We start from the raw sequence: 25,601 nt of genomic DNA, 5'->3' as shown, positions 1-25,601 counted from the left end.
CGGGACGGGCGTGGCCGCTGCCGGCTTCGGGTTCTGCCGGGGCAGTCACGGTGCGGGCACTCATGTGGCTGCTGACCTCGCTCCTGTGCCTCTCGCTCCTCCTGGGTAAGCGGTGGGGACCCTTCCCGACTCCTTCGCTTTCTTTCCTCCCTGTCTCCGTGTCTCCGTGCCCCCGGGGCAGCGGGAGCGGGGCACCCTCGGCCGCCGCTCCCCGGGCGTTCGGGCGGGCGTGTTCCGGAGCCGGGCGCGGCGGGGATTTGGGAGAGCCAGGAGCCCCGCGGTGCCCGGGGAGCTTCCCCCGGCGCCGCCAGCCCCCCACGATCCCTGTGACAGTGGCTCCCGGCGGGACGGGCGTCCCGGCCGCTCCTGCCCTGCCCAGGGCGGCGGGCACCACCCGGCGGCGGCTTCCGACCCGCGCCTAAAACCAGAGCTGTGTATCGCCCTGTGCATCGGCCATCCACGCGTTCGGGAACTCCCCGCCCTGTTGTCGGCACGTTCCTGTGCCCCGTTTGTTTCAAACTTGAGTTAGCGGGAAGCTTGGGGTGGGGATATGTGTGATTTTTGTGGTACAAGTAAATGGTTACCATTAACTGCTGCTGAAATACTAGTCAAAGGGCTTCTTAATTCAAATGCCACCGCTGTGCCTTAGGAGCATAATCCTTACACGCATAGCCCTTGCACTGGGCTGTGAACGTGAGGAGGATGAACAGAATCTACTCATTTTTGAAATTGAATTTTGTTCATTTGAACAAAATCTGTTCATTTTTGAAGATGGAGGTACAAATGTTCTTGTTATCAGAGCGAGTTGCTATTGCTAGATGGACCAAAAAGCATGATTTAATCTATGAAGACCTTATCATTCCTGTAGTCTAAGGGATTTCTTCTGACTTTGGGTTTTCGATTTTTGTTTTGGTTTTTTTTTTTTTTTTTTTTTTTTTGCTTTGGGAGTTTCATGAATGTGCCTAAAATAGGAGCTGTTGTATTCCCCTGTTTAAAAAGGAACTTCTTGTTACTGAGAGCTCGGAGCACCTCCCAGTGATTTCCTCCTCATGCTATTCCTGAGGTCTTCAATTTGCTTTATTTAATTGATATGGAGAGGCCCCGTTCTGTAAGAGAGCATTGGGGGTCCCGATGTGCAGGGAGGGCCAGGGGAGAAGCCGGGACACTGCACGCTGCATGAGTCTACCCATGTTAAGCCTTACCTGCAATTTTTTATCTCATCTGCAGCGCTTTTGCTGAGTTCTAAATGAATGTGACTGAGTCATGATTAACTGAATACCTTCTGGTAACTTTCTCTGTGAGTCAAGGCACTTTGTTACCTTGCATTATGTAAATTGGCGTGCCGTTGCTACCCTGAGCACTCAGTCCGTGTGCTATAGGTTTGCCTAGAGAAAAAAAAATTCCAGGTTCCAAAGAACTTACAAGTGAAAGGAGGAGGTGATGGTGCTTGGATTCTAGAGAGGGTAATTGTGGCTGCAGGTATCATAATGTCCTTCTTTGATGAAAAACTTAGCTAGTTCTGTTGCCTTCTCTGTAAAACTTTGATTCTAAAGTGGTTGATCAGGGTGGGAGATCTGGAACGCAAACACTTTACTGTTGTTCACTAAACTAAATAGCCACGGTTTCACACCATGTTCTTGTTTGTATGCTTGCATTATTGCTGTTATGTGTGTGTTGACTAGGCGTAAATATTTCATGTTAATTTTAACAAGGTAAAATAATCCATCATCTCTCCATGTGAAAATCAAGGCCCTGAATCTAGTTAATGACGTAAATCAGTAGCAGTTCAACTTGGCCTGCAAGTTTCTAGCCTTGCAAACACCTGTTCTAAACACCAGGATGCTGTTGTTAGATCCTCATCCTTTGTCAGCTTATCAGCTTTCCCTCCAGAATCCTTTCTCCATCCAAATTCAAAGCCCTGCACTTATCCCAGTCACGCTGCTGAATGTCTGGAGTAGGGGAGAAGATGTCCTCCTTCATTCCCCTGTGGAAGTCAGAAGTCGCAGTGTAGCTTTGGTGTCTTCAGAATTCCTGCTCACCACATAGGGATTCCTGCTTTTCACAATGCCAGGCTAAGTCAGTTTTTTATCTGGTGAAACCTCAGACTTGTCAATTACAGCAAAAAACCTCGTCTCAAGGCTATGGAAGGACTTTGATATTAGACCTACCAAGAACATGCTCATTCAGTTCTTGGAAGTTCAAGACAAAACTCTGTTCAGATCTGGGATCCTGGATGTTGTCTGTGGGTGGAAAGAAAGTCAGTGTGGTATCTGTGGCCTAGTTTGGTGAAGGAACCCACAGGGTCTTGGGACTTCTGCTGGTCAGAGTGACCCTGAGATACGTACAAGCTTCTTTTTTCCCAGCCCGGTCATTGAAGAAGGAGTCAGGATTTTTCTGTTCTCATTCTCAAGGTTGTTTATTGTTTCTCATCTATAACATTGTTTCTCCAACCCACCGAGCTCTGTCTGGCAGGCTGGGTTGAGGCACTCTGCCTGCCCCTGGGGCGGTGTTATCTTTTTACTCTAAAAACTACTTGTACACTATTTACAATAACTTCCCAATGCCTATCACCTATGTTAGACAGTGAGCTTCTACTCTAAACCAATCTAAAAGTGCCAACATCACCCAGAACATGGAGGCTAGGAAGAAGAAAGAAGGACAGGGCATGCCCAAATTCCTCCATCTTGGGACCCTGAGCCCTCATTCTAAAACCCCCAAAAATCTATTTTTCACCCTGTGATAAAGTGACTGTCATTCTACTTAAACTTTCTTGACTTGTAATTCTTCATATCAAGGTGGTAATTGTTTTTTCTAAGGGCTAAATCAAAGGCACAGGGGTCTTGGGCTCTGTGCCAAGGTCTCTGAGCCCCCTGGGCAGGGGCTTGAGTCCTCCAGACAGCCAGAGGAATTTCCTCCGTTCCAACAACAGAACAGAGAAACAGAACAACAACAGAACAGAGAGATCTTTTTGTCCTTCCTGAGGAGGAAGTGAATAAGTAGTATCACGCCAAGAGGGGCATCACAGTGCAAGCCACACTTGTGAGGATGTTCTGTTGCACTGTAGGCACAACCAAACTTGCTTTAGCTGCATCAAGATCCTGCCCCAAAAGCAGAGGGGATATGGGAAGTAAGCTGGATATGTGAACTAGAGACTAGAGCATCTAGAAGCATTCTGCATCTCTAGTAATGCTCATCTGAAAGCCACACAACTTTTTCAGTGTTCTGAGCATCAACTCTTTTTTGTGCAGTATTTGTTCTTGCCTTCTAGATGTATTCCTGAATGCCATTTTCATTGTATGATTGCATTAATGGTTGCTTTGTTTCTCAATTTAACTTCTTTATAAAAATTGAGTTAAACTGAGAAAACATGGTTCACCTAAAAGCAGAAGTTGCCATCTCCAGTCCTGAGCACACACTAACAACCTGAGAGCTGATAAAAAAGATTTTTCTTTCAGACTTCTTCTGAGAGTGACCAGCATAGAAAGCAAACTTCCCTCAATGTGGATTTTTGTGTCTATGTCATTAGGCAGTTCAACAAGTTTGGGCTTGCTTTGTTTATTACTATTTTTAAATTTCCTGTCTTTCTTTTTTTTTCTCTGTACACACAAATATATCTTCCTTTCTAAATTTTTAAAAATTAGAAAAACACTAGGGTTACTCAGTGTTTCTTCTGTGTCTCTCCACTCCATGAGGGGTGTCGTTTGTGGGAAAATCAGGACTCCTAACAAATTCAGGTTGTTTGTGGAATGTTGTTATTTTGTGTGTTGCTAATAGAAATGTCAAACACAATATTAAATAGTATAAATGGAAAAATCAGTTATCAGCACTGTGAAGCTGACACCTACTTGTGTTGTTCTGTCCCCTTACCCTTGAATCTTCCTGAACAAACAGAGGAATTATAATCAGTTATAAATTCCACACATAGAGGGGAAAAAAAGTCAAACTAAACCTTTGCTCTCTGCTTAAAAACTCTTGACAAGAGCTGAGGTTGTTATGTCATATTTAAACCAAAATGAAAGAATATTTTTGCCATTGCTATTCAACACTACAGGATGAACAGAGTGAAAATTTTTTCAGATAGTTTCTTGCCTTAATGTAATTAATGGTCTTAGACTTTAGAAAGTGAGGATCATCTCTGGATTGCATACACTGACTCATTTGATCTTGGGTGTGTTAAAGGTGTCCATAAAAATGGGTGTAGCTTTGTTTATTTTTGGGGTTTTTCTGTTTGTTTTTTTTTCTTTTGTTTTTTCCTTACTAGTCCTCCTATCTGTTTTCAGCCTCAGGGGAGCTTTTGGGCCTGTTCAGGGTAGTGTGACAGTGGGCTGGCTGGGTGATACAGGGTTTGTAAGGGACAGAGGTTGTAATTTGGAGTCTTTTTAAGCTGATGTTGCCACAGGTTGGGAACAGTTCCTGCCTGTGGCATCAGTTTGTGCCATCCTTTATAAGTAGAACTGCAAAGATGATCTGGCTGAAAATGAACCTGATTAAAGGAAGGAGTTACCAAGACAGATTATTTTCCCAGTGCCATTGATTTCAGAGCCTACATGAAGATGTACTTGTACAGCACAGGAAGTGCTGCTGTCTGGATGCTGGGAATAAGTGACCAGAGGACTTGGAATCATGGAATGGTTTGGGTTGGAGGAGACCTTAATGATCATCCAGTTCCAACCCTCTGCCATGGGCAGGGACACTTTCCACTGGACCAGATTGCTCAGAGTGCCATCCAGACTGGCCTTAAACACTGCCAGGATGGGGCATCCATTCTGTGGGCAACCTGGTCCAGTGTCTCTGGACTGCTCTCAGTCAGCTGCTTTTTTCATAGTTCAAGGCAGGCGTAAATGCAAGTCAGTTCTGTCCCTAAGCAAAGCCCAGACACTGTAAATAATCAATAATCTGCAGGACTCAATTATCCTTTGTAATAGTTTACCAGTGCTGAAAGTGGTGATTCCCAGTCCTCTCCCTCCTGGCCTGTTCCAGTGCCCAACCACCCTCTGGGTGAAGAACCTTTTTCTAATATCCCACCTAAACCTCCTCTGACACAACTTCAGGCCATTCTCTTGGTTTATGTCACTGGTCACTGCAGAGAAGGGATCAGTGCTCTCTGATACTTGTTCAGAGTATCACTGATACTCTCACTCTTGTTCTTCCACATGTCACCACATCCTCTGCATTCCATGCATGAGCACTGGTGTTCCCACAGTGAGTCACATCCGGGAGTTACAGTCCTTCTGTGGGTATTTTTGTTGTTTCTTTAGTTGGAGTGGGGATGTGTGTGAAGTATGGTCTGTCAGCAGATTGTGCTCTCTGCATGCCTATTCCACTGCAGGAACAGGCAGACAAAAAAAGGGAGAAGGAGGAATTGGTAAGTCATCCCCATGCATGGTTTAAAAATGACTGGGTAGCCTCTACATGGGAATGCTGCCTGTTGTTGGGCCCTTGCTGAGGATATGACTGAAGGTATGGATTTTGTGGTAAGGAGGGACCCAGGGATGGTGGTCGGTGCCACCCTTAGGTCTGCTTTTGTCCAGGAGAACAACACACACATCTCTGAACGTGCTGCAGTGTGCAGGAGAACACCTCTGATTTGGATGTTACATGTAGGATTAGCATTCATTCCTGCACAAATCTGATTTTATCTTGCAACAGCCTGGGCTGCTGCTACAGCTTATGGTCATCTGTGCTCTCTCTCCCCTGGCTGTAGCTTTTGTCTGTGCTTTTACACCATGGCTCTAAGCGCTTTCTTTCTGGAGTTTGGGAAGTGGGTTGTGTTTGTGGCCTGGGGGGGAATTCAGAGGACTATGGTTGGTGAATGTTCTCATAGTCCTTCTGGCCTGAACATTTATTTCAGGGTTTTCTGCCCCTGGTGGTTTTCAGAGCTAGGAGGGAGCATAATTGTCTGTGGTTACAGTTGCTGGGGGATTTCAAAATTCTAAAAAAGCTGAAGAGAGGGGGTTAGTTGGGAAGTTACAACAATTAAAAGAAAAAATTACTCTTTAGAAAGTTCTACTCTTGAAGCAAATAAACTGCTTATAAAGGCTTTTCCACCCATTTTCAGCAGGTGGAATGTTAGTGTCTTAATAGGGATAGGAGTAATAGGATAATAGGGGTAATAGGAGAACCTATCTGCTGCCTGTATGGACCTAATTTATACCTATATGCATATCAAATAGGTATTTGAGACCAGAAATATTAATGATAGCATTAAAGATAAAAAGGGCTTAGCTTACAGATGTTCTCCATAATAACTAGGCTTTATGTCAGCTCCAAGAAATATAGTGAAGCAAGTCAAACCAGGTAGACAAATATGGTAATGAAGTATTTATTGCTGGTAAATGGAGAATCAAGTTCTACTTAGTTTGAACTGAATGTTAGTCTGAACTGAATCTTTCAGCATTTTAGCAGCCTGCTAAAGTACAAGCAAGTACAGCAAGTACAGCACTGGGGTGTGTGGGTCTGGCTGCTGGAGAAGTGAGAACAGAAGATGATGTAGACAAGGTGAGATGGTGGGTTTGCAGAAGAGGCTTTACCCACACAATGTTAGCTCCTCTTTGTCTGTGCCACTTTGAGCATGTGATTTGACTGGAAGGAAGGAACACAGAGACTTGACATAAGAAGGAATTTGAAGAGGGTTTTAGGAGACACAGGAGCTGGTAGTCTGATGGTTTCTGTAGAGGCTACTGGAGGCCTTTGTGCAGCACTATTTTGTTGTGTGAACTTTATCTCAGAATAATAGGCTACAGCAAGAAGAGAGGGAGAAGGCAAAGAAATTAAAGAAAAGGCAGTTCTAGCCTTCCAAAAAGAGTGTGTGAGAGAGTGTTTGGTTGTCACTTCTCCCTCTTTGCTCGCCCCTGTGGAATAGGAAATATGTGTCCATATAAAATGAAGTAGAAAACATGGGGAAGGGTTTCTCAGGAATTTAGAAAACATGATGACACATGCTTTCCCAGAAGCTCAAAGATGTGTGGTTATGAGCTTATGCAATATTTCTGTATGATTTCCTTGAAAAAAGGAAGCTGACAGCGCTGAGTGGGAGACTTCACATTTTCACTAGAACAGTGAAACACGGAAATAAACCCAGAGACTGGAGTTCTAAGGTGGGAGGAGATTACTGTTATCCTTGAGGAATAACCTTTTCCTTGTCCTGCTGCTGGGAGCCCTGAATGCCCTTGGGAGGAGCTCATCAGCTCCTTGCTGCCAAGGCTTGTTCCACCAGCCAGCAAGAAGAGAGTGTGCTGAAGACAGCACGTCCCCCTGTGCCATGCAGAACCTGTGCAGAGAAAATATGAGTTTTTTTCAGCTCTGCTTTCCTTCAGTTTCACTCCTGGGCTTGAAGAAGGAAGAACTTTGCTCTCATAACTCCAGCCTAGCACTTATGCCTAACTGAAAGAGAGTGAAGACATGGAGCGTTTACCCGGATCAGCACCCAGATGTAGGAAGTTTTAAGTAGTTGGCTGAGCAGAGGTGGCTGTCCTTGCTTGTGTTCTCAGGGCCCAGCAAGCAGCTGCTGTCCTTTCTGGAGGCTCTTGTCAACAGCCACTGTGGCTTGGCTTATGCTGATGTCAAGCCACCACAGCCTGGTTGTGTCTGTGAGCCAAAGCTACCTAGAGGTAGAATTTCACAGTGGGAAGAGCAGGGAGGATTTCTCCATACCAGGAATACCAAAGGTCCTTAGGCAGTGAGGGATGACTTCTTGAGGAATATGCGCTCCTGGAATTTGTCTTTATGAGACAAAGGTCTCTAACAAGACTCCAGGCTTTGTCAGATCGAAATAGTGTTCACCCTACCCAGTCTCTTGCAATCTTGTGGTCTCCAGACACAAAGTCTGGAGTTCCTGAGTTCTTTTTTCTTCTGGAAATCATTAATTGAGATAGGTGGAAAGAGATGCTCGAGTAAAATGTTTAAATCCACCTGAAGGGGGGAGAATACAAAGAAAGCAGATAAGTAGTGTTGACAAGATGTGGGTGTTGATAGCTTTACCCTGATTACTTCTACAATCCTTGTGCCTGGAAAAGGTGTAGGTGCAGACAAGAAGAAGTTGCAAACTCCAGTGGTGTGAGAAGAGTGCTTCCATGGGTAAATTGCAAACAAATTGGATATTCCGTAGAAAGTAAGGCATGGAGGAGACGTGTATGCAGTTCTCTAGCCAAGCACACGGAAGTGTGTTTGTATTGCTTGTGTTCATTGTGCTGTTAGAGAAAGTCTGTGTTTCTATGGGGTGGCAGAAGAGCTGATGGGCACTGTCCTTTGCCAGTGGGAAAGGAAGGCCTAGCTGATGTTCTGTCTGACAGGATATAGGAATTGGTGTGCCCTTAAACTGATGCAATTTAGGAATGAATTTTAAAAAAAGATAAAACCCAGAATACTAGCTGTCATTGGGAACCAGTTGGCTTGAGGAGTAGACATCTGAAATATTTGTTTTGCCATGTATAGCAGCTGTTTAAAGGGAAGTTTTACATGCTGCAGATTGGGAATCCTGCCTTAATGTGAGACCTCATTTGCAGCTTAACCATGCCCTTCCTTCAACATAGAAGTAAAAACCAGCTACTGTGGACCAAAATAGATTCCTAAATGCAAGTGTGTAACTGGAACTCAATACCAGAGTGTTTTTGTCTATGTTCCTGTCTGGCACGGCAGTGATCTTGCAATTGTTCTAGAGCCATTTGGAGCTATTTAGAAGCGGGAGGTGATTGCTGAAGACTGAAGCAGAGACACAGAGATGTTGTTGGTTTTAAGGTTGTGGTCCTTTCCCCATAGCATGATTTTGTCTGTTACATCAGTGTGAGCGGGTTTTTTTTCTCTATGTAAATGTAGCTGTTTTCAATGAAAATTAAGGAAAAATCTCTTATCTCTCTTCTGTTGTGGTTTATTTATTTATATTGAATGCCTGGGCATTTTAGCAGAATGTAATTGATTCGAAGCTGAGAGCAGTGGAGATTTCTGAACAGCTTCATTCTTGCTGACAGCTCTGCAAGATCTCAGAGGATGGGATGCTGTTTCACACATACTGGCTGTGAAATAAACTTGGCTTAAGTGACATTTCAAGGGAAATCCCTAATACCCCCATGACTTCAGAGCAAGTGCTTTGAACTCAGTAACGGTTTTGCGTCAGAAGTGTGCTTTTTACTAACTGTGAATATTTTCATACTGGAAAAATTACAGTTTATTTGATCAGCAGGAACTTCAGTGTGGGTGTTCTGCAACAAGATCCTCAAAGAGATTTTGGTGGTGACAATTCTTCATTTAATATTTTTCACCAGATCATGGGCAGGAAGCCTAATTCAAGTGCACAGAGGGAAAGTACTGAAGATAGAAGGGCTTAGGATAGGGAAGGTCATTGGGGCAATTGTTCTGCCTGGGACCAGAATGTGGAAACTGGATTCCTTTGCCATGCTTGTCATACAATTGTGCTGTCAGCCTGGGTTTGGGTAGTTCTTACCTGATGTGTACCTTAGTTTGCAACTTTGTGATGTGCTTCTAACCTAAATTTGAATTTATCTGATATTGAATAGGGCATTAGTCAAGCAGTGTTTTATAAAACAATTGTTGAAGTAACTTTTTCTCCTTTCCCCCCCTATAGCACATGGCTACCAAAAAGAAATAATTGGCATCATGGGAGAAAATTTTACTTTTCCAGTACAAATAGACCAAAAAATAGTGGAAATTGTCTGGAAGAAAAACAAGCATAAAGTGGCTGAATGGGAAGATGAAAACAAAACAACATATTATGGCAGTAGGAGTGTACTTATGAAGAATGGATCCTTGACTATAGTTAACTTGGAGAAGGATGATGCTGGCACATATGAGTTAGTGTACTGGAATTCTGTGGAAGAACACAGCTTAAACTTCGAACTTGTTGTGTTAGGTAAGTACTGGAAGAACTGCATAAAGAATGTGAAGCATTATTCACTTTAAAATGTCTAGAAAGGGCATTGTTTATTTGTTAAGGAAGTAAACAGAAACAGAGGGGGCTGTTCTTTGTCTCTATTTTTAAATGGCTTAACCACTTTGAACAAGTTTTCAAAGGTGGCATCTCATTTGTGTGCCCATCATTACTCACCTTGGCATGACTTCTAGAACGTGTGTAGATGGCACACTGCACTTTCAGGTAGATAATGAAACTTTTTGAGCAAGCTGACCAGGTAATCCCAGGCATTATGTATCTATTAAAGCTATTCCTGCAGGCATATTACACATGCCTGAACACCTGTGGCATCATCCTGTGCAGATCTACTCAGTCTCACTTGTAGTCTTGGGGAAATGTGTGTGACCAGTGTGTCTGTTAGCCCTGTGGATGGTGAACCACAAGGACTCTTGGACTAGGAATGGGAGAACCACAAACAGGAGGTTTACAGGTCACTTTCAGAAACACATTTCTCAGGCATATGTGCACATACCCCCACACTTTTGTCTATGCACTCTCCTGCTGCTTTTGTTGCTCCAGCCCTTGTCCTGTGCTGAAATTCTATATAGTTTATAAAGTAATAACTAAAGTAATTAGAATGTTTTAGAAACTAGTAAAAGAAATGTAGAAACTAAAGTAATATAGAATGCTTTCTCTCTATCTAGATTCTCTTCCAAAACCTGAAATAAATTGCAGCACCAGTGATGATGAACTTATATTAAACTGTACAGCAAATTTTCAGGCATCTCTGAATTACACTTGGGAGCTCAGTAACAATCCACACAGATATCAGAACCAGGAGCTTTCTGTGCCTTTGAAGAATGTTGATATTACCTCCAATGCTACATGTATCATTAAATATTCACAAACAGAAAGGAGCTCTGAAATCTCTTTGATTCAATGCCTTCCAGAAGAAAAAGGTAATAAATGTGTCATGTTGCAAACATAGGTCTGAGGGGTTTGTTTAGGAAGCAGCATGGCCTTTGTAAGGTTTCTCCTGACTTCCCAGGAAGTTGAATTTCAAGAGTAAAATGCACCAGAAATGATTTGTTGGCTAAAAGTGTGTATAAAATTTGTGAAAAGTATGAGGATGACAGGTTGGTCCCCCTGGAAAGATACTTTTTGCAGGGATCTCTACAGAATAAAACCTTTAGCTGTGACTTGATTTGAGTAATAATAAAGATTAGAAGGTCTTAGAAGATCTCTTCTAAACCTTCTGGTCTTATGTAATTAATGCTAGGAACTTGTCCTCTTTGTACTGCTCTCCATGAATTGGAGTGAAACTATTCAGCCATTTCAAGTGAGTCATCTAGCAGCCATAAGATAAAATAATAAATAAAATAAGATAAAATATTTTCTCATCTAGCATGTGTGTGAGTCAATGAGCATAGTTCCTTCCTCCTTCATGGAGAGGTATAAGATAGAAAAGAGAATGTTCCTCCTGTTGCTTATTGCTTTGGGACAGCCCTCAGCTTGAGGCTTGAATTTTTAGGGTTTCTTTAAGCACAGACTGAGAATATGCTTGGAACCATCTGGTTTGTAGGGTGCCTAAGTCAGTCCCTAATGACAGAAGTTCTCATTTCTGTGCAAAAGTAGTTGTCATGGTTTACTAGTACAGACTTCTTCCTTTACTGGATAAACTTGTCAGATGTGAGGCATATGGTAGGTTGACCTGGCTGGCTGCCAGGTGCCTTTCAGGCTTATCTGTCACTCCCCCTCCTCTGTGAGGCAGGAAGGAGAAAATATGATAAAAGCCTCATAGGTTGAGGCAAGGACAGAGAGAGGTCATTTGGCCATTACTGTCACAGGCAAAACAGACTCAACTTTGGGAAAATGAGTTTAATTTATTGCCAGTCAAAATCAGAACAGGATAATGAGAAACAAGAGCAAATCTAAAACACCTCCCTGAAACCTCTCCTTTTTTCCCAGCCTCAACTTCGCTCCCAATATCATTACCTGAGCAGGTCTCCCTGAGCAGCACAGGGGGATGGGGAATGGGGCTTGAGTCATCTCATTATACATTGCCCTTCCTCCTCAGGGGCAGGCCTCCTCACACTCCCCATGAACCAATGTGGGCTCCCTCCCAAGGAGACAGTCTTCATGAACTTCTCCAACATGAGTCTTTCCCACAGTTCTTCATGAACTGCTCCAGTGTGGCTTCCCCACAGAGTCACAAGCCCTGCCAGCAAAGCTGCTCCAGCGTGGGCTAATCTCTCCAAGGGGTCACAGATCCTGCCAGGAGCCTGCTGCAGTGTGGGCTTCCCATGGGGTCACAGGTCCTGGCAGGAGGCTGCTGCAGTGTGGGCTTCCCATGGGGTCACAGGTCCTGGCAGGTGGCTGTTCCAGCATGGGCTTCCCAAGGGGTCACAGGTCCTGGCAGGAGGCTGCTGCAGCGTGGGCTTCCCATGGGGTCACAGCCTCCTTTGGGCACCACCTGTTCTGATGTGGGGACCTCCATGGGCTGCAGGGGAATCCCTGCTCCAGCACCTGCACGTCCTTCTGCACTGACCTTGGTTGTCTGTCTGTTGGGCAGATTCCCTCACATATTGTCACTCCCCTCTCCCCCTTGCTGTTGTTGTCCAGCAGTTTTTCCCTTTCCTTAGAAGTGTTATCCCAGAGACACTGCCACAGTCTCTGATAGGCTCTGCCTTGGCCAGCAGCACATATCCAGCTTGGCATTAGTGCTATCTGACATGGGGACAGCTTTTGGCATCTTCTCACAGAAACCATCAAAACCTTGCAGTGGAAACCCAATACAAGATATTTGCTGAAATTTCATTTGTTTGAAATCTGGCTCAGCCTTTCGTAGGAGTAGCTAGCCATTGCCTTTCAAGGGGTAATGTGCCTTCACTGAAATGAGGTGCTTAACATGTAACTGTCCTGGAGATGGCTCAGGGTTTTGCTAATAACTGACTCTGGTGCATTAATTTATTGAGGTTACTCTTTAAAAATAGCTATAAAACATATTTGGGGTTGTAGCTCTACTGAACTAGTGTATCATACAGTTACTTTCTAACTAACCAGTATGATTTCCTTTTTAAACAGGTGTTGAACATGGAAATAGTCTTATTTTCCTCCTTATTGTACCTATTGTCCTAACTGTTGTAATCCTAGGATTCCTGTGGTGGAAAGGTATGCATAACACTTCCTAACTGAGCTTTATGTGCTTCCAGATTATACTCATCTAAGGTTCTGTAGAATGTGTGAAAATTTCTGACCAGCAAGTGTTTTGTAAAATCAGTAGAAGAAACAAATCCAACTTAGGCACAAATGAATAGATTTGAAGGAAATAATGTACTGGACTTTCTTGCATTCTGACCCTGGGCTCTGAGTCCTAGGAAACACTGCAGTTAGCATTTGCATAGTTCTCCTTCAGACTGGGTGTTTAATTTACAGTGTGTTTCTACTTACCAAGTGTGTGTAGCCTCTCCTGTTCTTACCTGAGTGTGTTTTCACAGCCTGATTTTTAAGAGCATTATAAAGCTGCCTTCAAGATCCCATTTACTGTTGGGACAGGCTTGTACCAGATCTGAATATCATATGTTGAGTCCAATCTGACAACTCAGTGTGGTCAGCTGATAAAGGGGACCTTCTGTGCCTCCTGACAGCTTGTGTTACCATCATATTGGAGTTCTGTATTTGTTTTTTGATCGATCCCTACACAGAGTTCAAGTATCTTTTTTGTAAATTTGACCATTTAATCAGAAATAGTGATTACAGGCTATCACTCTGTATCTTTTTCTGCCACGTTTTTGGATTTCTGTGTTGTCTTCTGACTTGAAAAAGAGGGGCACACCATATTTTCTCCTTGTATTGGAGAGAGTCCCAAGCAGGAATATATTTCTTCATCCTATGCTGCTTTGCTTGGAAGATTCAAGTTGACTTCCAGATGGGGCCACCACTTGGAGGTGACTGCAGGGTGAAGAGTACTGGAGGCTTCTCCCATCTGGGAAGGACGAATTGATGATATTCTGATCAGGACATAAATAGATATATATTGCATGTGGACCTTTTCCTGTTTATTGTCCATTGAGTTTCTGTTGGCATAGAATCATAAAATAAACTAGGTGGAAAGATATCTCTGGAAGTTTCATCCAACTTCCTGCTCAAAGGATGATCAAATTCAAAGCTAGATCAAGTTGCTTAAGGCCTTGTCCAGTCAAACTTTGAATAGTTCCAAGGGTGGGAATTTCCCCAGCCTCTTTCAGCACGTGTTGAAGTGCTGAATCACTCTTGTAGGGAAGGATATTGTCCTTATTTCTGTTAGGGATTGCCCTTTGGCAACTGGTAGCCATTGCCTCCTGTTTTTTTCTGAGAGGGGTTTCCTTTGTTTTCTGTCATTAGTTGTAGACTGCAGTGAGCCATCATCCTGTTATCCTTGTTCTTGAGGCTGAACAAACCCAGTTCTCTCAGCACCTCCTTGCACAGCTCCTGAACCTAGACATCTTGGTGGACATTTGCTGGACTAACTTAGAAACATGGTGTTTTTGCATTAATTGGGAGACTAAAACTAGAGAGAGTACTCCACATGTGGTGTCCCAAATATCAAATAGAGAGGAGGAATTATTTGTGTTGATGGGCTGACTGTGCTTCTGCTAACACAGCCCAGCATTTGGAAGCCTTCTACTGCAAGGGCACATTTTTCTGTGTAATGTCGAGCTTGTTCATGCTTTCAGGTCTTTTCCTGCAGAGCTGTTTCCTAGCCAGGCAGGTCCATGGGCTGACTTAAGAGATTCCGGTCTTTGTTTGCCTTTGAATAGCACACCTTTTCTGCCAGCACGTTTCTCCAGGTTGCTGAAGTCAGTTTGAGTGGCAAGCCTGCTTTCCAGCATGTCCCCTGCTCTCCCCGGTTTGATGTCATCTGCAAGCTTTCTGAAAGTGCCTTCTGTGTCCTTATTCATGTTGGTGGTGTTAAACAAACTGCTCTTGGTGTTAACACACAAAGAATGTCACTTAAAACTGACCATCAGTTAGAAATAAAACAACTCAGTTAATTCCCTTGAAACAATAAGGGCTTGAACATGCAAGAAAATAAACCTGTTACACCTTGGTAGGATAAGCATTGCTTATACAAGGTATAATCAAACAGCAGAAGTTTGCTGTTTAAAGTACAAGATATATAATCAGAAATTGTTAAGCTCCACCTTAGATTTGATTAGACGTGTTCTGACTTGCTGTGGCAGGAGACCCATTCTTTTGATCTCTCACTGACTGTCTTTCCCTCAAAACATTATTTCATTTTTTGTTCTTCCTCCAAGTCAAGTATTCAGTTTCATGTTTTCAGTGAAATGTATTATTTTTTGGTTCGGGGGTTGGAGAGGGGGATGGAATGGATGGAGGCTGTCAGCAAGCTTCCAAAGGAGCAAAACTTTGTAATTTCTCCAAATATTCTATTTGTGTGCAGGTATAATTAAACCTGGAAGAAGGACTGCTAAGAATAATAGTCCAGTGAATGGCTCAGGTAAGATAGTGTCACAAATGTGTGGAAATCAGACTGATGCTTGGTCTGGGCTTGTCAGTTTTTGTTGTGTCAGTGTAGTCTTTCATTAGAGAGGTAAAGGAGTAAGTTTTCTTTGAGTGTAGTTATTTTGTTTCCAGGTCATTAATACATACTTTCTAAAACAAATAAATTTCTTTATAGGAAAGCATGAGCAACTTAACCCTTGTAACAGTCAACAACAATCTAACTCAGAGAGAGGTAAGAAACCTGTCTTGGGGTATTAATGTTTCTAAACAGCTGCTCTTGGTTGGAGCAGGGATTCTGATTTGCTATTTCCTTTTTTGCAGGGTCTGAGCTTTTGAATTGGTTTTCAAAGTGGGCGCATGCAGAGTCAAAATCTCACTTGAGATCCAATATTGGATGATTATAGGGACCTGCACCTAGTGAATGTGTTAGTGGGGCTGGCAAAGGTACTGACAGTGAATGGCCTGAGATTTTCCTGGTCAGCAGCTGTCTTTGGAGGTGAATTACCTTTCTAACAATAGAGAATTGGGGCTGGCCTCAGGTTGAGGGCTGGAAAAGTGCACACTGTAGGGCAATCTGTCATTCCTCTCTTCCTGTCCAGATCTTTGCCTGGGCTTCTGTCGTCAATTCTAATCTGCATTGAGTTGTTTGGTTTTTTTTATTTGGAGGATTTTTGTTTGGTTGGTTGTGAATTTTTGTTTTGTTTTTTTCTTAGTGGTTTATTGAAGTGTTTTGGGTTTTTTTTTACTTCCTTAATTTGCAGCAAGATCGTGCTGTTTTCTGGCTTCTTGTGTGTTGGGGTGTGGAAATCACTTTATACAGTGAGCAGCTAGGGAAGGAGACAACTCCTTTAGTCTGTGCCCCTTTCTTAGGAGTGAATTTGGCTATCATATTCTAGCTTGTTGAAAGGACTGTGGTCTGTTATAGGAAAAAAACAAAATTAACCCCCAAGACAGTCAAGCAGATGAGGGAAACCGGGGGAAGATTCTTAAGAAATGTTCTGTTCCCAGCCCAAACAATGTTTCAGTGGGGAGTGGCCAGAGCTCCTGCCATCAGGTGCAGGCTCAGTGGCCTCTTGGACTGTTCTGGTGTTGAGCTCACAGTGCCTTCATGTGGGTGTCCAGTCTGGTACCTTACATTTGTTAAAGCTGTGGTTCTAGCCCATGGTTCAGAGCCTGCTGAGGTTGAGATTATGGATGAATCTGAAAGTGAGGAAATGAGGAGGATGGGTAGGAAAAAAACCCCAATAAACCCCCCAAAAAACCTCATTTTGGTACTGCACTTAAATTTGCTTTATAATGTTTCTATTAAAGATTCTTTAAGGTGTACAAAGAGCAAGGGTTTAAAGTTACAGTGTTAGTGCAGCACAGATGAAGCAAAAAAAATAGATGCTGATTCTCAGCTGTCTCTGGCTCTTTTTGGCAGATCTGTGCAGCTTTACCAATAAATCTACATGGGCAAGACTTTTGTAAAGTTGTAGGCACAAATCTAAACAATGTTGGCCATAGTCTGGGGACCTTAAGTGGTTGCTGGAGGGAAGCTGCATTTGAAATTAATTGTGAGTCCTTAAAGTGGCATAACATAGTGGTTCTCAGGAATATCTTTAAAAGGTGTTATAGTGAAGTTGTCACTTTAGGGCTGAGTTGCATATTTTGCAGACTATTGTGGCAGAGTTTTCCATTCCCCTGTTGGCCTAGGAGAACCTGTTGCCTTAGGAACAGTAAATGTTGATGGGTAGATCAGTGGAGGAGAAACAAGAAAGACCTGGAGGCTGGGTTTGGTAAACAGCACAGAGCAAACACCTTGTTGGGGCTTCACCTTCCCTTTTGATATGATGAGAATGATGCTGCTTTTGCCATCTGTGGGGAGAAGAGCTAAGCATGGAGGAAAGATAAGAGCCTCAGCACACCAATCTAGAGATGGGATGCTTAGCAGCTTGCAAAATTCATATTTGGGAGATACTTCATCCAGAAATGTGGTTCTCTCAGGAACAAAGCCTGCTACTGTATCTTCCTCTTGCTTTATGCTTTAGGAAAGTCTTTTGACTGCATTCATCAAGCAGTTAAGCAAAGCCCCAGTTTTGTTTTCTTAATCCAATCACTGTAAATTTCAAGGAAGTTCTGGGACCTGTATTTTTTCTAGAAGTTCTTTTAATGCCAAAGTGCTAGTGAAATTGAACATTATTGTTCAACTTGAGAAAAAATGTCAGTTTTTTCCCCAATCTTTTGCACTAGCGATTCATTAACTCATTAACTCTTCCACCATTTCCACAAGTGGCTGATAATAAGGGGTTGGGGAAAGTAGAAGTATTTCCTATAAAGGAAAAATAATCACCAATAATGACAATAAGAAAAAAGAAACTCAAAAAAATTCAGAAGTCCCTGGAGTTTGCTGTTTATTCTTCCTGCATGTACTGTAGTGGGTATGGAACAGCTTTCTTTCATCTGAAGAAACAGGGATTGTGTAGTTGATGGTGGTGATGGTGCACTGCAGCATTGTGTTATCACTGGTGTAACTGTTTCCATATACATGGGTATAGGAAAAGGAGGTTTATTTTACACCTGAGTTACAGTAGAAAGGAGAGAAACACACAGTTCAGGCAAGAGAAATCAGGTCCATAGATAAATGTTGTCCATTTGGACACGAGATTCAGAAAATAAAATGCTTTATTTTGTTGTGGATAGAATGGGAACATCAGGCAGGGGCGTCAGAGCACCTCTGTGCAGTGCAGCCAGCAGCACCTGGGGAACAGGCAGTCACTGCTCCAGGGGTGGGAAATAGCAGGCAAGGCTATGATGTCCTCTGAACAAAGCAATTTCAAGCAGGGCTTTTGCTGATAGCACAGCAGTACTGAAGGTGCAGAGGGAAGGTGAGGCCTGTGCTGGGGAGGGCCAGAAGCCATGGCCTGTGCTCCTGAGGGGCTGCAGTTCCCTGACCTCTTTTTGTTCTCTGATCTCTTCAGACAGAGCATTGGATGGGAATGAGGAGGGCCTGAAAGACAAGCTGATAGTTGAGAATGGTGTAAATCAGGAAGGTAAGTGCCTGTTCTGTGGAGCAGTGAGTACTACTGGCCCAGCAGTCGAACTGGCCGTGATCCCTTCATAGAATCCTAGAATCTGGTGACTTGGAAGGGACACATCAGGATTGACTCCAGCTCCTGCCCTGCCAATGACACCCCAAAAATCACACCATATTCCTGAGAGTGTTTTTCAAACACTTCTCGAACTCTGTCAGGCTGGGTGCTGTGACCACTTCCCTGGGGAGCCTGTTCCAGTGCCTAGCCATCCTCTGGGTGAGAAACTCTTTCTTGATATCTGGCCTAAACTTCCCCTGACTCAGCTTAAACTTCCCCTGACTCAGCTTCATGCTGTTTCCTTGAGTCCTGCCACTGGTCATGAGAGTGAGGAGATTGTACCTGTCTCTCCTCTTCCCCACATGAGGAAGTTATAGACTGTGGTGAGGTTTCTCTTCAGTCTTATCCAGGCTGAACAGACCAAGTGACCACAGCCACTCCTCATAAGGCTTCCTCTCCAGACCCTTCACCATCCTCATGGCTCCTTCACCATCCTCATGGCCCTCTCCAGGAGCCTTTTTATATTGTGTATGCACACAGTAACCGTGCAGATGGCCATGATATGAATGAAGGAGGTAGTGCCTGGACTATGGAGCAGTCTTTGTTCAGTGTGACTTTTGCCTCATGCCACCTAATGGGTGGCACCACAGGCACTGAGCATTTCCTGTGCTTGGTCTGTTATAGGAACCAAACAAAATTAACCCCCAAGACAGTCAAGCAGATGAGGGAAACCAGGGGAAGATTCTTAAGAAATGTTCTGTTCCCAGCCCAAACAATGTTTCAGTGGGGAGTGGCCAGAGCTCCTGCCATCAGGTGCAGGCTCAGTGGCCTCTTGGACTGTTCTGGTGTTGAGCTCACAGTGCCTTCATGTGGGTGTCCAGTCTGGTACCTTACATTTGTTAAAGCTGTGGTTCTAGCCCATGGTTCAGAGCCCGCTGAGGTCGAGATTATGGATGAATCTGAAAGTGAGGAAATGAGGAGGATGGGTAGGAAAAAAACCCCAGTAAACCCCCCAAAAACCCGCATTTCGGTACTGCACTTAAATTTGCTTTATAATGTTTCTATTAAAGATTCTTTAAGGTCTGCAAAGAGCAGGGATTTAAAGTTACATTGTTAGTGCAACACAGATGGACTAAGAAAAAGTAGATGCTGATTCTCAGCTGTCTCTGGCTCTTTTTGGCAGATCTGTGCAGCTTTACCAATAAATCTACATGGGCAAGACTTTTGTAAAGTTGTAGGCACAAATCTAAACAATGTTGGCCATAGTCTGGGGACCTTAAGTGGTTGCTGGAGGGAAGCTGCATTTGAAATTAATTGTGAGTCCTTAAAGTGGCATAACATAGTGGTTCTCAGGAATATCTTTAAAAGGTGTTATAGTGAAGTTGTCACTTTAGGGCTGAGTTGCATATTTTGCAGACTATTGTGGCAGAGTTTTCCATTCCCCTGTTGGCCTAGGAGAACCTGTTGCCTTAGGAACAGTAAATGTTGATGGGTAGATCAGTGGAAGAGAAACAAGAAAGACCTGGAGGCTGGGTTTGGTAAACAGCACAGAGCAAACACCTTGTTGGGGCTTCACCTTCCCTTTTGATATGATGAGAATGATGCTGCTTTTGCCATCTGTGGGGAGAAGAGCTAAGCATGGAGGAAAGATAAGAGCCTCAGCACACCAATCTAGAGATGGGATGCTTAGCAGCTTGCAAAATTCATATTTGGGAGGGAGATTCAGAAAATAAAATGCTTTATTTTGTTGTGGATAGAATGGGAACATCAGGCAGGGGAGTCAGAGCACCTCTGTGCAGTGCAGCCAGCAGCACCTGGGGAACAGGCAGTCACTGCTCCAGGGGTGGGAAATAGCAGGCAAGGCTATGATGTCCTCTGAACAAAGCAATTTCAAGCAGGGCTTTTGCTGATAGCACAGCAGTACTGAAGGTGCAGAGGGAAGGTGAGGCCTGTGCTGGGGAGGGCCAGAAGCCATGGCCTGTGCTCCTGAGGGGCTGCAGTTCCCTGACCTCTTTTTGTTCTCTGATCTCTTCAGACAGAGCATTGGATGGGAATGAGGAGGGCCTGAAAGACAAGCTGATAGTTGAGAATGGTGTAAATCAGGAAGGTAAGTGCCTGTTCTGTGGAGCAGTGAGTACTACTGGCCCAGCAGTCGAACTGGCCGTGATCCCTTCATAGAATCCTAGAATCTGGTGACTTGGAAGGGACACATCAGGATTGACTCCAGCTCCTGCCCTGCCAATGACACCCCAAAAATCACACCATATTCCTGAGAGTGTTTTTCAAACACTTCTCGAACTCTGTCAGGCTGGGTGCTGTGACCACTTCCCTGGGGAGCCTGTTCCAGTGCCTAGCCATCCTCTGGGTGAGAAACCCTTTCTTGATATCTGGCCTAAACTTCCCCTGACTCAGCTTAAACTTCCCCTGACTCAGCTTCATGCTGTTTCCTTGAGTCCTGCCACTGGTCATGAGAGTGAGGAGATTGTACCTGTCTCTCCTCTTCCCCACATGAGGAAGTTATAGACTGTGGTGAGGTTTCTCTTCAGTCTTATCCAGGCTGAACAGACCAAGTGACCACAGCCACTCCTCATAAGGCTTCCTCTCCAGACCCTTCACCATCCTCATGGCTCCTTCACCATCCTCATGGCCCTCTCCAGGAGCCTTTTTATATTGTGTATGCACACAGTAACCGTGCAGATGGCCATGATATGAATGAAGGAGGTAGTGCCTGGACTATGGAGCAGTCTTTGTTCAGTGTGACTTTTGCCTCATGCCACCTAATGGGTGGCACCACAGGCACTGAGCATTTCCTGTGCTTGGCTTTTACAAGGTGGGTGAGGGATTGTGAAGCCAGTGTAGAGTCAGGAACGGAGGAGAGAAGGAAGGTATTGGATGGTGATCCCATGGGAGTAAGGCATGTTGGTCAGGGTTACTATTGTTGCCAAACAAATAGTCCAAATCCCAATCATATTGTTCTTGACAACTGGGGCAGATAGGCAGAGTGCTCTGAGGTCCAGGATTGTCTGAGCATTGCCTTTGTCCTTGCAGAAGTCCCCCAGGATGCAGAAGGTGAAAATGGGGGGCACCCAGACAACTCCTCCAGCTGCACTAAAGGAGGTATGTGGGGGTGAAGCTCTCTGTCTTGGGAGAGTATGCTGACTGACACTGAGAATAATTTTCCTTTTTTGAAAAAAAAAAAGAAAAATGTCATTTTGTCTGTTGTACAGTGCTTACTTGAGTGGTGTAACCGTGGCCCTCTTATACTAATTTCTGATTTTTGTATTGTAGGTGAGTGGTCACCAATCCTTTTGTGATTGTCTACCAAATCAGTAAAATTTTTTGAACATGCACACCCAATTTATGTGTATTTATAAATTGTATACAATTATTACCATACTAAAGTATGACATACATTATAAAACATGCACAAAATAAAAGTTTAAGAATTATAATGATGAAATAAATAGTACTTATATTTTTAAAATTTTATTATTGGTGCAAAAATGCTTTTTTCCTGCACCACAATGGATTGCCCTGTGCACACCCACTTTGGAGTCTGCTGGTGCAGGCAATCCATTTAAATATTCTCAAAATGCACAACAGTGTGAGAGCAAGTGGCACCTTACTGCTGCAGGGTTTTTTGTTCTGCCAAGTTAGACACTTCTGTTGAATTGCCAGCCAAGCGATCACATCTATAAATTCTGATATTTGCTGAAGACAATGTTGAAAAGAGGGGTGAAAAAATCTCTGAATGTAAGAAAACATAGATGAATGGGAGGCTGGGAGAGAGTTAGGACTGAGTGTAAAAAACCTGACTCTGTGATGCAGACAAAAGTGCTGATGAACTTGTCATGAAACCAGGAAATGGACTTGGAACAGTCTGCATAGCTGCAGAGGAAGGTGTGGTGTGTTGTAATAACTAAGATCCTGTTAGTTGACAGTGAGTTGTACTGAAAGCCAAATGAAGCATCTCAGTATATTATTCCTGGTCCGTGTGACATGCTGCTTTGCTGGGCTAAACAACTGTGCTCCTGAGTCACCCTTAAAGGTTTAGCATCTGGAACTGCTCTGTTATGTCATGCTGAGGCACCAGATGCAGCTGTGCTTGCTTCGGTTCTGTTTGCAAACCACGTGAGAACAGAGCATTTTGTGTGTTCTGAGGGTAGGGAGTGCGTATGAAACCTGATGCTTATCCTTGAAGTTGTAAAGTGACAGAACCCTATTTCATATTCAGATTCTCTCACTGCACAAGGAAATAGCACACACACACACAACTGGCTTTTTGGTTATGTTCTTCAGTATCCTCACTAAGGTAAAGCAGTAAATCTGCTTGGATTTTAAACACACAAATCATGAAAATACTTCAAGTCTATCCAGGGACCTTGTGAGAACCAGACTAGGGACAGCTTTCTTTTTGTCATCATCTACAGAGTTGTGTACCATATGTCACCATCCTCTGTCCTCCTACACTGTCTCCTGACATCTTATCCTGGAGTGATGCTGAGCTGGAGATTAGTGGAAGGGACAGGTAGTGCTGTCAAAATGGGAGCAAAGACCAAAGGATGTCTCCTGGCACATCCAGGTGGCTCCCCAGAGTTGCTATGTGTGTAACAAGGTGGAAACAGTGATGTAAGTGGGCTGGTGGGTGCTTTTTTGGAAACCAGCCTGGTTAGAGGCTGATGCATGTTTCATATGGTGAGGTAGGCTGGGCATGTAGTTTTGAACTTCCTGCGCTCTAATTTCCCTTGGCCTTCAGTCTCCTTGTCAAATAAGAGCTGTATTTTCAATCCTCAAGAGAGGAAACTCCAAAAGCACCTGGCATTATTGTGTGGAAGAAATAGCAGCAGCAACACAAGCATGTGTGATGCACAGCTGATATTGAGATCATGGACATAAAACATTTGAATAGAAGTGGTGTCTTAATTGCCTGATTATGTGATCCAAAGTCACAAAGTCAGAACAACTTCACAGGTTACCAGCTGCTTAGCTGGTGGCTGGCAGTAAGTAATAAATGTTCTAAATGTGATCCAGTTGCAGAGGAATGTGCTTAATCATAAACAGAAAATTTGGGTAAAATGTTTAGAGGCTATCAGCTACCATTGGTCATGTACCTGCTCTGATTGGATTGTTAACAAGTCATGGGACAGTGTCTTGGTGCATCTTCACAACCCTCATTAGTATCTAAAGCCTGCAGTATTCTCATGTACCGAGTTCAATTTCTAGAAGAAAAGACATAGTAATTTACCTGTATGCTTTTGTTATTCTTTTGTTTCAGATCTTGAAGCATAAGGAAATAATTGATTTGTTGCCCAAACAAACATGGAAGAGAAGCAGTAGAATTCAGTGATGAAGGAGGTGCTACCTTTTCCCTTCCACAAGCAATGAAGTTGTCAGACCTTCATCAAGAAGCCCTTTGAAGACAGGCTGAACTGTTTCCAGTGCCTATTTTTCTTTCCTCAGGAAAAACAGCCTCCTTTTCTAGTGTTACTATGTGAAGACAAATAGGCCAAATCATGTACAAAATCTTTTTAATTGTTTTGTATATGGTTTTTTTGTATATGGGGTTTTTTTTACTAACACACTAAAGCCTCTTTGTCATTAATATTTAGAGACTTACAAAGTTTTATATGTGTGCATGAATGCGAACAAATCAAAAACTGATCAGCTTTCACTTTTTTATCAGTACCTTTTTACAGTCAGAAAAAAAACTTCATCTTTCAGCAGGCCCACATGGTGGAAGTTTGCATTTTCTAGTCTTGGTTCTAGACAAAGCTATGTCCTAGATTTGCCAGATGCCTGGCAAATGGATCATCTCCTGACAGCGGTTCATTCTGGGATAAAACCACATTTCAGCTTGTTTTTGCACTGTAACAAAGCTGGTATTAACAGCAGGTTTGGTCTTTTTCTAAAGCTTTTTATATTTTTTGAACTTTTAGGACTTTTTAAGCCTTTGCTCTTCATATTTTTTGAAGAATGTCATCTCACTTCTACTCATTCCTAGGTAATAATAGTATGTTTTTAAGTTGCTTGAGACTAGAACAAAAACTTGAAAACTGAGGTAGTGTATATAATGAAATTTTAAAAGAATCAAAAAGAAAACCACCATGCATTAATGCTTTCTGAACATCAAGCTATGGAGTGCTTTTCATTATGTTTACATGCTGACTGTTTATGAAAGTTGAAAGCCAGTTCAGTTCATTTTGAACATGGCATGTGTGAAGAATCATGAAGGTTTGACACTGGTAACCAAAGATCAGAAGACACTGGTAACATTCAGCTTTCCCCTTGTTTTGACTTTTGCCCTTTCCACTCCCACAATTTTTTCTTCCATTTGCAGCTGCATGAGTGTACAGCTTGTATACTGTACACTGTGCAAACATTCAAAAGTCACTTTTGGTAGAACCTTCTCATCTACTTCTCTCTGTAAATATTTGTAATTTATTAAAAAAAATATTCAAGATGTAAAAAACTTTGTCATGTCTTTTTGTAAATGTACATACATTTTTTATTTAACCTTAAAAGTTACTAACTGATCCCCAAAATAATCTTAACCAAAGTGATGTATTTTATACAGGTTTTTTATTTGATTGTTTGGTGCTGTGCTTTGGGGGGGTCAGTATTCCTGACCCAATTGTCCTTCTCTGTTCCACTTTCAATAAATTTATCAAGATAATGCTGTCTGCTTGTTAATAATTTTTTAACAAGTCTCCACACAAAGATATCCTTTGTTGTGCTTATCATGTTAAAAGTAAACCTGTAGCTTGTTTGCCTGCTTAGGCAAAGTCTTTTCTGTTATTAATGTGAGAAATAATAGTAAAAAATTATTGGTGAAACTGGCTGAAACTACTCCCAGAAACTATACCACTTTGTGTCATGGTCTCCATTCATCCCGTGCAATTTCATACTAAACAACACAGAAAGGTCTCATATTGTGTGGTTTTGAAAATTCTTTGACTCCTGGTATAACTGACATTGTTTCCAAAGCGAGAGGCAACAGCCTTCAAAAATAGTAAGCAGCTGTGGTTAATTAACCTCAGTTGCTGGAAGTCTTCAGAATAGTTTGTGGAATTTTGGAGCTTGATCAGAAGTAGAAAAACCCATTTACATGGGAGGCTGACATAAAAGCAAGAACTACAAGCTCAACAGTCTCTCACTGCCAG

General features: G+C 43.0%; 1 protein-coding gene across 3 annotated transcripts; it reads left to right on the top strand.

Annotated features, from left to right (window-relative positions):
- The first annotated feature begins 8 nt into the window (after nucleotides 1-8).
- On the top strand, nucleotides 9-25,114 carry LOC134414176 (uncharacterized). 3 transcript variants are annotated; one of them, XM_063148383.1, is made up of 10 exons: nucleotides 9-105; nucleotides 9,581-9,865; nucleotides 10,570-10,824; nucleotides 12,950-13,036; nucleotides 15,309-15,365; nucleotides 15,546-15,602; nucleotides 18,331-18,402; nucleotides 20,477-20,548; nucleotides 21,490-21,558; nucleotides 23,717-25,114. In XM_063148383.1, the coding sequence occupies exons 1-10, from the start codon at nucleotides 63-65 to the stop codon at nucleotides 23,728-23,730; spliced, it is 1,011 nt and encodes a 336-aa protein (XP_063004453.1). In that variant the 5' UTR covers nucleotides 9-62; the 3' UTR covers nucleotides 23,731-25,114. The 3 variants fall into 3 exon arrangements, with proteins under 3 accessions (XP_063004453.1, XP_063004454.1, XP_063004455.1); XM_063148384.1 differs by lacking the exon at nucleotides 10,570-10,824; XM_063148385.1 differs by lacking the exons at nucleotides 10,570-10,824; nucleotides 12,950-13,036.
- Nucleotides 25,115-25,601: the final 487 nt, after the last annotated feature.

The sequence above is a fragment of the Melospiza melodia genome, chromosome 2 (genome assembly GCF_035770615.1).
Source record: "Melospiza melodia melodia isolate bMelMel2 chromosome 2, bMelMel2.pri, whole genome shotgun sequence".
NCBI lineage: Eukaryota > Metazoa > Chordata > Aves > Passeriformes > Passerellidae > Melospiza > Melospiza melodia.
Note: the sequence above shows the minus strand (reverse complement) of the source record. Positions and strands in the feature narration are given on the sequence as shown.

Excerpts from the sequence above, each read along its gene's own strand:
- LOC134414176 (XM_063148383.1), top strand. The coding sequence starts at position 63 with ATGTGGCTGCTGACCTCGCTCCTGTGCCTCTCGCTCCTCCTGG. Across the intron at positions 15,366-15,545 it reads TAGTCCAGTGAATGGCTCAG|GAAAGCATGAGCAACTTAAC; the intron begins GTAAGATAGTGT and ends ATTTCTTTATAG. Across the intron at positions 20,549-21,489 it reads GAATGGTGTAAATCAGGAAG|AAGTCCCCCAGGATGCAGAA; the intron begins GTAAGTGCCTGT and ends TTGTCCTTGCAG.